Raw genomic sequence first — 12,258 nt, 5'->3', positions numbered from 1 at the left:
ACATACTCTTCTATGACCTAGATTCCCTCGTAGCCACCTATGACAAGAACCACCAGTCATGTTTCCAAGTTTCCCACACAATATCTATCACCAGCTTCCTTTCCACAAATCAATATGGCAACCAGTCATCGACTTATCATCATTCTTTCGTGGCTCATCTAAAAGAAAACGCAACCATTTCATAACAATTATACTGAAGCCTTGTCCTCAACATATTCTGAAGATGTTGATCAACATAACATATGCAGACATCACAACGATTGAGAAAAAAAGAGGGGAAAACAATATTCAGAAGAAAAAAAAAGTAGCATGTGTTCTCCAATATCATCTTACATACAGTTTATCTAGACAATCTAAAATGCATTCCCAAATGGCCAAAGTTTGGGTTACATTCCACCATGTTTCACCCACTAAGATCATCGCCGATATCTTAAAAGTCCCATTCACACCTACTTTCTAATATGCATTAGAGATGACTACACTCACAAAATTGCTCTTTCAAATTTTCTTCTCTCCTTCATTTCTTGTCCACAATTTTGCAGAGTTAGATTTTCCCCATACAATTCCCGTAAATTGAAAGGGAATAATCACTATAACGCAAAGGTTAAACAGAAGATATAGCATCCATTCTCGTCAAACTACATCAGTCCATTTATTCTCTTAAATTATGTAAAGAGTAATCAAGTTATCCGCTAATGAGACAAATTAAATAACTTCAGTAATGAGAGAGATTCATAATATTCGCATTTCAATTTTGAAATAAAAATTAACATTTGTAATATGAACTGAAATTTTACTCCCAAACTGGAGGTACTGCGAAGGAACTGAGCTCTATGAATCGACTTAAATCAATAAAATTTAATTGAGACGAGACGAAATTGAGCGGATTTAGAAACCCTAGAATGAGCGTAAAACCCTAGAACTCACCGGCGTTCTCCATCTTCGGATCAGGCGATCGAGAATGAAGTAATCTCGGACACCGGTTTGGGTGCTGAATCGCCGGAATTATATACGGCGTGAATCGTTGTGCCGCCGGCACAGTTGGGGCTAACGTGACACACCAATCACCGCGCAGTTACGTGTTCTCCTGGATGTGATTTCGTTTTCTGACAAGCATGCTGGCTACGGTTAAAACTTAGGGCCCGTTCGTTTGCCTAAAAAAAAGAGGGGAATCAAAGAAATGGAAAACTATTAAAATGAAGAATTGTTTTTGGAGTGTTTGGTTGGCTAAAAAAGAAGGAAATCAAAGAAATAAAATTAAAATGATGTTAGTTGTCACCTTATTATTGGATGATGTTTGTGAATTTTTAAGAAAACTAGTTTTGGAGTGTTCGGTTGGCGAAAAAAATAAGGAAATGAATTATAAGAAACATATTTCCTGTAGTTTCTTATTTTCTTTTGTTCGGTTCATTCTTAAAAATAAGAAATGAAATGAGATGAGATGAGTTGTCATTGTATTATTAGGTGATGTGGAGAAAGATTAAGAAAAGTGTTTTCATAACTTTTTGGGATGAAAATGAAGAAATGAAATGTTAATGAGATGAGGTGAATTGTTATAAAATTTTACTGGATGATGTGAGTGATTTGAAATGATGAGAAGAGATGAGTTGAGTGATGTTTGGATGAAAATAATATTTTATTAGATGTGATGGATGAGTTGTTAGATGAAAATAATATTTTATTAGATGTGATGGATGAGTGGCTAGATGAAAATCATATTTTATTAGATGATGTGGATGAGTTGTTGGATGGAAATAATATTTTATTGGATGTTGTGGGTGAGTTTTAGGGATGGAAATGGAGGAAATTGTGAGTTTTGATATTTTCACCATTTCCATTTCCATTTCTTGGTTTTTAGAAAACAAACGAACAGGCCCTTAAAAGCATCCTGGGTGTTTGTAGAAAGGCCCTCACTAATTTTGAATTTACAAGACTAATCCAAGTTTTTTTTTGCAAGCTTTTGCTTTTAGAACATCAAAATATTTTTTTTTTGGTTCGACGAGGGAACTTCCGTACGATCTTTCGGAGTATGAGTATCAAACCAGCTAGAGTGGCTAAGGGGGCGCCCCCCAACGTACAGTGTCAGGTGTTTTGAGAAATTAAATTTCTAGGAGTGCTCTCTAGGAAATTCGAACCTAAAACCTTGGGAGTATTACTCATAGACAGTTTACCAGCTCGGCTAGATCCTCTTAGGTAGAAACATCAAAATATAAAGATAGTGTAGTAGTGCTGGCTCTCTGGTAAAAAGTTTCATAATCAAGTTCTGCCAGTGAAAGGCCCAAAGCAGTGCTTTGTTTCCTGGCCAAATCAAGGATTTGGGGCTTCTTGCTATATATAGCAATATATGAATCGAAAGAGATTATGTTTTAAATAAAAGTAGAAAATTATAAATAAATATACAGTGTAATTTTCACTTGATCCACATCTAGAAAATGTAAGGTAGAGAGCTATATATACCACTAACTTTGAATAATCAATGGAAAACTGTGCCTAGGCCCTAAACATTGAAACCTATTGTGACTAAGCCTGTGGTATTTTCCCATGTGTAAAAGCCCTAAAAACGACATTTTTGTGTTTCATCCCTTGTACGTTGTCAACTCAGCAGTGAGAGATAAAAGCCTAAAAATATTCCAAAAATACCCCTCCCCTTTAATGTAGTCTATCTATCTCTTCCTCTCTCACCCCTCCAATAGGCAAGGTCCGATCTTACCTCTGCCACTGCCGTACCCAATGTAGATAACAAATACCACATTGCCATCGAACCTTTCCTTCCACTTCGGCACCACCGACCTCGAGCGCGTTCTCATTCAACCCCAACGGCAACGCAAGACCGCCCTCGCTTGAACTCATCGCCATCTCACTCTTCCATTGACCACCTCCTCTCCTCCTCTAATGACAAAAACTTCTGAGAAAGATATCAAATTTTCTTTTCTATGGATGTTTTCCTCACCTAGATATTTATTCTTATAGAAAACAAATTTCTCTTTTTTCCCTAGAATAGTGTAGAATAAAACCCTCTTTTTGTTGGTTTTGATTATATACAGAAAAGAAAAAGGATTCATTAAACCTACATGGTGATTGTTTATTTTTGTGATATGGGTTGCTTTTCATTTTCTCTCTCTGTTATTATTATTATTATTATTATTATTATTTGGTCTTCTCACAAGGTATCCCCACACCATATTATGGATGAGACTAATCCTCGCTTGCACTTCGTGGTTGACATTGGCCCGAGGTTTTTTTTCATGTTGGGAATTCAAACACGAGACTACCCTGCTATGGATCGTCACCCAACAGAAACGCAGTGGGGGCCTTACATTTCTGTCTCTTTATTAGTTTCATGGAAAAAGTTGAATATGGCCTTTCTCTTAGCTTTGGTAGTTATTCTTTTTTTTCTTTTCTTTTCATTCTCAATAAATTTTTAGACTGTAATTTGTTCTTGTTTTTTAATATCACCTACTTTCTTTACTATATTAATTTAGGCAAAACAGTTTAGTTTTGTTTGTTGCTACCTAGTCCCTAGTTTTTTCTCAATTCTATGAAGAAAGCTTTCGAGAAGTGGCGAATTTGAGTTCGATAATCCCTTTTTTGATGTGGGATTCTCTTTGTATGTCATTCACAACTGTTAAATTTATAAGTACATGTTAATTTTGAATATCAATTGTTAAGTTTATTCATCAATTCTTAACTTTAGTTAAGTTTCAGTGCTACGTGTCAAGTTTATTGGATAATTATTACTATAAACTTTTAAATCGTTAAATCTAACTTTGCATAGGTTGATTATGAACTATAAGGGATTAGTTGTGAAAATTACCTAACTGATGTTTAACTAGAATTGTTGCATGTTAAGTCTATAGGATAACCGTAAAGTTTACACAATGGATGTTAATTTTAAATATTGAGTGTTAAGTTTAACTTTAGAGTGCAACTCTTAATTTTATAGATCATATGTTACAAATGATAGGTTATTCTTTTTAATCTTATGTGTTAAAAGTTTACATGTCTATGTTTTAAAAGTAATTTCTAATTTATATATTCAACATCTAACTCTTATACTTGATAGCTAAGTAGTATAATTAACATATATATTTTTATACATTATTAGTTATAGTATTTAGAGATCATTATTACATATAATCATCTACCCTTTAGAAGAGGGAGTTCATGAAAAAAATTTCCTTCCCCAATTTACCATTCAACCATTTAAAATATACCAAAGTTATCCCTTATAATAGTTACAAAGCTTTCATTATCGTCGTCGGAAATCAAAAGCCCTATTTCCGTTGGTTTACGCCTCCTGTCCTCCAACAAGTTCATCGGTTACCCTTCTCCTCAGCCCATCTCCTCAGTTCATCGGTTACGTCGTCCCATGATCTTAAAGATGAGTATTATTACCCTAATCATCAACGCCACGCCTCCGCCATCATTTCCTCAGTTCTCAGAATTTTGGCATCGGTTAGGATCAGGAAGGAATTACATTGAAGAAGGTATTTCTAAATTTATTTATGCTCAATTCACCCTCTCCCTTTTTTGTTCTTCATTCCTCTCTGCTTCTCTTCCCGTCCATTATATTTTCGGCCCCCTCCTCTCACCCCCATCCCTTCATCAGTTTCTAATCAACTCTCCTTTCTTTCCCCTGCAACCCTATTTGCCATATCGATGGGGTTCTCATAAATTGTCTGAATTTTTCTCAGTATTTATTTAATTGCAGACCTTCATTTGGGATTGATTTCGATATCGATGAGGTGATTCTTCGAGGCCAAACGCCAATTGGAGGTTCTCCTCAAGCTTTGAAAAGGCTCTATCATGGTAATAGTACTTCATTAGGGTTCTCATGCTTTATGTTTTTGAAGTGGAATTCAGTTAGAAATTTATCCTTTTTAGGGTTTCTATTTGCATTGCAGGTACCTTGAGGATTTCATTTCTGTTCTTAACCAATAGTGAGATTTCCACTCTGATTGGTTTTTATTTTTAAGCTTGCAATTGCACTATTTGAGTCATTATGTTTTACTAGGATGCATTTTAGTTGGATAATTTAGTTGATAATAGTCAATATATGTGTATACATGTTCCATGTTTTGGTTCTAGGCCTTTTTAGATATTTGAATACTGCTTAATCTCCCGAAAATGTGGCACATATGCTATCTTCTCCATATTGCATGAGTTCCCTTTTGTGATGGAAGTGAAAGACATCATAATTTATTGAAAAGTTTTAAGAGAGAACCCCGGAAATGGAGGAATCATGAAAAAGATTAGAAAATCTAAACGAGAATTTTGTATGATTAATAAATGAAAAGCTAAGTTCGTAAAATTTTACGCCTTCATCTAACACATTGTATCATAGCCAACGCCACCTCTTTTTGTTGTGAGTGAGCAACGTAAATGTTGACGAGACATTGCAGTGTTCGTCCAGGTCTATGTAGAAGTTGACAGGCATGAGAATACAAGCCTAAACTACCAAGAAAAAAATTTACTTGAGCTTTACAGTTTTTGCACTTTGAAATATGGTTTCAATTTGGCATTATTTTCATTTAGATAGTAACTTTGGCAGAATTACCATATAGTTATGTTTTGTTGACCCTATGTGTCAGATTGGCATATTTTCTAACTCCGGTGATGATATAGTATATTTTGTGGACCACAGTGACAAATGCCAGGCCGGAGAAAAAATTCCGGCCAAAGACGGTCATGTGCGGTGTTCCATCTCCAATTTCAGTTGCCATAACCAAATTAACCCTAGGAGGAAAAAGAATATCCCCAATTTGAGCCCTAACTTTTTTAAGACCTAATTTGAGCAGACACACGGATGCACGCGACTTTGTTTTATCGAAGTTTTGGCTTTGGCCAAAAAACAAGGGTATTTGTCATCGTGGTTCACAAAATATACCATATCATTACCAGAGTAAGAAAATATATCAATCTGTCACATAGGGTCAACAAAATATATTAATATGCTAATTTTTCTTAGTAACTTTCTGGAAATAGTTTTTTTCTGTATGGTTGATGTTGGAAAACGGATTCTTAATCTATTTTGGTAACATAAGGTTATTAAGATTCCTATTCTATTTTGGTAACATGAGGTTATTAGGATTCCTAATCTATTTTGGTAATAGGTTATTAGGATTCCTAATTTGATTTGGCTTTTGGTTTAGAATTCCTAGTATGTTTATGATTTTAGGATTTCTATATATATGGAACAATTGGAAGAGAGAATTGGGAGAAGCAAATTGGGGATATTTGAAGCACAGAAAAGAGGTATTTTCTGAGCTATTTGTTTAGGGTTTTGTTTGGAGAGATTAAGAGCTTGTTTGTGAGATTAGTTTGTTCCTTCGAGTGAGTTGTAATCTCAATTTGTACTCTTCTTCTCTATTAGTGAAAACCACATCCCCTTCTTGTCCCGTGGACGTAGGCAACTTGTCGAACCACGTTAAAATTGGTGTTTTGTTTGTGCATTGATATTTAGTTCGTTTGGCTCTCTTGGATTGGCGTTTGGTTTGGTTCCTCGACACAGCTTTTGGCACAACAATTTGGTATCAGAGCTCGGGCTACGCTTGGGCTATTTAGAGGAGTAGATCGATTTGGGAAACTCGTCTAGGGTTTCAATTGGTGAGAAAAGGTAGGATTTTTTCGGTAAAGCTTCTTTTTTTCTCAGTTTTGGATCTATTCTTCGTTTGTTTCCACATTGGTTGTTGGTGTGTTGAGGATTATGGCCGAGAAAGGGGGAGTTGAGGGTAGTTCTTCAGGTGTGAAGACTGTCCAAAGTTTGAGTATCCACTCGATGAAGATTGACGTGGAGAAGTTCAATGGCACTAACAATTTTGGACTTTGGCGATGCGAAGTCTTGGATGCGCTCAATGCGCAGAATTTGGAAGATACGTTGGAGTTGGACGGGAAACCGGACGACATTGATGAGAAGGTTTAGAAAAAGATGAATCGGACAGTGGGTGGTGTGATTAGGTCTTGTCTCACTCAAGATCTAAAATATGATGTGATGAATGAGACTTCTGCGAAGAAGATTTGGGAGGTCCTAGAGAGCAAGTACTTGACGAAGAGCATTGAAACCCGCTTGCATTTGAAGAGGAGGCTTTATCGCTTCCAATTGAAGAAGGGGACATCTATTAGTGATCACATGAACCACTACACGAAGCTTCTTACAGATTTGGCAAATGTAGATGTCATTATTGAAGATGAGGACAAGGTGTTGCTATTGTTGAGTTCCTTGCCCGACGAGGAATATGAGACGTTTGTCCTTACTCTTATTAATGGGAAGGCATCTCTTTCATATAGTAAGGTCACCGCTGCATTAGTGAATTACCAACTCAGGAAGAAGGACAATGAGACTTCTATCTATTGAGCCGGTAGCGGGGGCATTGGTTGCAAGAGCAAATGGTCCAAACCGAGGTAGAAGGTCACATTCTAGAGGAGCACATCTTGGAATTCGTAGGAATCAGTGTGCTTTTTGTAAAGAAGATGGACATTGGAAAGCTGAATGCCCAAAGTTGAATGATCAAGCCGGGAAGAATAAGGGGAAAGCTGTACAAGCTTTAGAGGTGAATATTATCAAGACTAGTGGCAACAATTCAGATTCGGATTCTTCAGGCTACTCATTATCTGCACTACCGTCAGTTTGTGTTGCCTACTCTACAGAGTGGATGTTGGATTCGGGTGCTACATACCATATTTGCCCTAGGAGGAATTGGTTCTCCAGCTTTCAGGAGTTAGAAAGAGGGGATTTCGTGCTCATGGGGAATGATCACAAATGCTCTATTAGTGGTATCGGTACTGTTCCGATCAGGATGAGTGAAGGGTGTTGGCCTTCTTGTTTTGATGATGTTTAACAAACAATTTATTACTAATGTTGTTTGTCTAGTGTTTGTGCATTCCTATGTTTTGTAGACAAACAACGTCGTTGGAGGTTGGATGGATTGCACCATAACGACGATATCAAATGGAGGTTGGCGGAATGTCGGGTTAAAGCCTTGCTATTCAAAATTAAAGATCAAGTTCAAGCTTCATCCGCGAGATTACCAAGTCAAGCTTATTGAAGACCAATCAAGCTTGGGTAAATTAGTTTTAGGTTTTATATTATGTGTGTTAGTACTTTAAGCTCAATCATATACACACATACACGTTTTGGTTTTGATTTGGTATATATACAGTTATATATATACATATATGTTTTTGGTTTAATAATTTTCGAGTTTATATATGAAACAAATGAATAATTGGAAAATACTATTTTGTTTCATGTTTATATGCCTATATATGATTTCACCTTTAACAAGCTTATATTTAATGAAATCATATTTAGTGTTTTGAATATATTGCATAGAATATGCAATTTTATGAAAATATTGTATTTCTAGGTTATAGACTTCATAACAACATATTATATCTTTTATCAAGTCTATACAATCATTTCATAAAGTTTCAAAATGTTGTTCCTGTTTTCGACCTGGATAACGGTCGACCGAACTTTCCATCGGTCGACCGAATTTTTCCATCGGTCGACCGACGGAATTTTCGGTCGACCGACAATATAGCCGTTGCTTTTTAACGGCTCTTTCTCTGAGCTGTTTGCTGGGGTTTTTGGTCATTTTGTTTTGGGGGTTTTTGCTGAGATTTCTAGTGGGTATATATACCCCATTGCTGATGTCTTTTCAAGTTGATTAAGAGAGTTTTAAAAACAAGTTTAAGAAAGTTTTAATCAAGGGTTTATGTTTGGTTTAAGTGTGTTTATAAGCTTTTAAGCATTTGAGTGTTTTGGTTTTGTGAATCACTTCCACAAGAGCTTGAGGAGATCATCTATTGGTGTTTGAGCATCCAACTCTTCTCCTTCCACTCTTGATCTATTGAGAAGTTTTCTAAACTCAATCTAGCTTCATATTTTATATTGTTTGATTATCTTTTTATTAAGCTAGTGTTCATATTGAGTTTAGTTGATTTTATTATCTCTTTGTTCACACACAACCTATTGAGCTTATTGTATTTACATTCATAGTATAATTTTGGGTTGTGAGATTAGTGACTTAGAGTTGTGCTTAATTGAGTTCTCACCTTGTTTAGAGAACAAATCATTTGATTTATATTGTGCTTATTGTGAGGATTCACTTGTAATACACTTGTACACCGAGAGAAGTGTGTGGTGAGAGACGGGGTCGAATCCAAGAGGAGTGGCATCGGTTGACGTGCCTAGGGAGAGGTTGTAACCGAGCACTTGAGGAGGAGGACACGGGCTAGGACCAACACTTAGTGTGTGAGGCGTGATTACATAGTGATTGTATTGTGAGGTGTAAACGTTGTTCGGGTGAACGTAGAAAACCCGGTTGTGATAGTGGAGATCTCCTCGAGGTGAGGAGCGGGGACGTAGGTCGTGGGGACCGAACCTCGTAAACATATCGTTTTGTTTGTGATTGCATTGGCGTTCTTATTCTTGTTTTCATATCTTATATCGCCTTTGTGTATTGCTCATCATATTACCCTATCACTTGTGTAGATTGTTTATTTTACCCTTGTGTTAGTTCATATATCCTTGCTCATATATTTGTAATATCTCATTGATAGGATATATTCATTTGCTCATATTGCTTATCCTAGCTTACGTATCTTGTTGTATTTTATACTTGCTAGGATAACTTATTAATTAGTTTTAATTGGCATTTAATCGGATTAGATTAGCATAAGACCCTAATCACCCCCCCCCCTCTAGGGTCTAACAAAGGGGTGATTCGAGAGTTGGTTGGAGTGAGGTTCGTTCCTCAGTTGAAGAAGAACATCATTTCACTTGGAGCTTTAGAGGCAACAGGCTATAGGGTGACCTTGGCGGATGCACGCTTGAAGGTTACATTTGGGTCTATGATTGTGATGAAGGGCGTCAGAAAGAGTAACTTATACTATTTACTTGGGAGCACGGTGATTGATAGAGCTCTGACGACTTCATTGGATTTGGCTAGATTATGACGTTGTTTGGTGCTGGGGTATTTGATTGGTGATGCCGTACATAGGTTGTTGAGGAGTGCTTTGACCTGCAGATGGAAGTCATTTGAGCACATTGGGATGAGCAAGACCGAGGTGGAGTTTGGTACTCCTATCCATCGAGCGAGGGGTCTTCTAGGAGGTGTTCAATTAGGCATTTGGGGGCCTTCCAAGGAGGCATCATTGGGAGGTAATCGTTTTGTAGTTTCCGCAGTTGGTGATTGTTTTAGGCATTATTGGGTCGCGACCAGTTCCCGTTGGTGTAAAGTCCTAGAAGTCAATAACAATTGGAAGAAGTGTATTGGCAGAAAGGTAACTCGTTGTTCTAACTTTGATAGGGGTCCTTTCTTGTGTTTGTGCCGAGCTCACGGTAATAGGAGACACTTCATTGGTGTGGAGACTTTGGGGCGACAAGATGAGATGACAGTTTCGATGGGTCGTTCCTTTCTGGAGGAGGATCGGCGTTGGTTGTCGAGCATTGATTCTGGAGCTTCGATATATTTGGGTCATCTTAGTCATAGGTCGCCGACTGCTGCATTAGGAGTTATTAGATCTGGTGGAGCTGCTTCAGATTTTGGTTGGTGTCGAATATTTGGTTACCCATCATTTGGTCACATCGAGGATGTGAGATTTGATCCGATTGCGCGTTTGGAATTCGGAGGCTCATTTGATTATCGTTTGGGAGCTTTTGATTTTGTTCTGAGCAGGAGAGTGTTGATCAGGTCGTTTGGATATCGCAGCAGGTGGAGGGTGATGCTACTTCACGTTGGGTGGAACTTATTCCACATACTCCAGATCATACTGCGTCATTTGGGATTCTAGCTGAGGTGACACAGGTTGGGGATCATTTGATTTCGGATGCAGATGATGGATTGGTTTTGGATTCGGTTGCAGCTGGGGACATGATTTGGATACGGCCATTGGTTCACCTCAGATGGAGGTGTTTGATTTGTATCAGTTTAGGGCTGCTATCAGTTGCAGATCCGTTGGCGATGTTAGGGAAGAGTTGCAGACTTTTCTATTTGATTAAGGGCCTTTGGAGGCCGTTTGGGTGAACTACGTAAATGCATAATTCCTTGGGCAAGAGGATACATAGGCAGTCAGTTTTGATGCAGCCGATTTGGTGAGTAGATACCGACATTTGGGTGAGTGTTCGTACTCCCGTTTGGGTCTCGACTTGTGTGGATGGAGTCTGTTGTCATGAGTCTGTTGCCGTGGCGTACTAGACGCAACAAGTGAGGCATTTGGTTTGGTTGGTGTCGACTAAGTTTTGGGAAAACTTCGCCGAGGTGGAGAATTGTCGGAAAACGGATTCCTAATCTATTTTAGTAACATGAGGTTATTAGGATTCCTATTCTATTTTGGTAACATGAGATTATTAGGATTCCTAATCTATTTTGGTAATAGGTTATTAGGATATATTCCTAATTTGATTTGGCTTTTGGTTTAGAATTCCTAGTATGTTTATGATTTTAGGATTTCTATATATATGGAACCATTGGAAGAGAGAATTGGGAGAAGCAAATTGGGGATATTTGAAGCACAGAAAAGAGGTATTTTTTGAGCTATTTGTTTAGGGTTTTGTTTGGAGAGATTAAGAGCTTGTTGGTGAGATTAGTTTGTTCCTTCGAGTGAGTTGTAATCTCAATTTGTACTCTTCTTCTCTATTAGTGAAAAACCCCATCCCCTTCTTGCCCCGTGGACGTAGGCAACTTGCCGAACCACGTTAAAATTGGTGTTTTGTTTGTGCATTGATATTTAGTTCGTTTGGCTCTCTTGGATTGGCGTTTGGTTGGTTCCTCGACACAGCTTTTGGCACAACAGTTGATAGTATCTTGACTGAGATTAAACACACTGTGGAATCATCTACACGATTCACTGATTTGTATGTACCATATATTTGTTAGTCCTCTTTGATTCATACTGCAATAGTTAAGTTACATTTCTAATCCAGACACCCAGCACAGGTACATGCACACTCATTTATCATGAACACGCCCAATATCCTCTTGTAAAACTTGTACTTGATGAATGTATCAGTCTGGTTTCATTAGCATGACATTAATTGAACTATTTCTTCATCCCCAAAACATTAAACTTATGTTTGTTTACCCTTAATCGGCTGAAGTCCCCCCCCCCTATGTTCTGCCCTTTTGAGGACCATGATCTACTGTTTATTCAAATTTCTCTTTAAGACTATTGCACGAGGCACTTAATTACTATGACTACTTTGTTCATGAATTTTTAATTATTTGTAGGCTCGGTTGCTATAGTATCAGCTGA

General features: G+C 37.5%; 1 protein-coding gene across 3 annotated transcripts in view; it reads right to left on the bottom strand.

Annotated features, from left to right (window-relative positions):
• The window catches only part of LOC109822722, a 41,644-nt gene extending 40,548 nt beyond the window's left edge, over positions 1–1,096 (bottom strand). The window contains exon 1 of one of the 3 annotated variants that reach the window (XM_020388955.1): positions 928–1,096. In XM_020388955.1, coding sequence (XP_020244544.1) covers positions 928–940 — 13 coding nt within the window. In that variant the 5' untranslated portion in view covers positions 941–1,096. The remainder of the gene's footprint in view (positions 1–927) is intronic. The other 2 variants (XM_020388954.1, XM_020388953.1) reach the window with 2 other exon arrangements.

This window comes from Asparagus officinalis, chromosome 8 (assembly GCF_001876935.1).
Source record: "Asparagus officinalis chromosome 8, Aspof.V1, whole genome shotgun sequence".
NCBI classification, from domain to species: domain Eukaryota; kingdom Viridiplantae; phylum Streptophyta; class Magnoliopsida; order Asparagales; family Asparagaceae; genus Asparagus; species Asparagus officinalis.
Note: the sequence above shows the minus strand (reverse complement) of the source record. Positions and strands in the feature narration are given on the sequence as shown.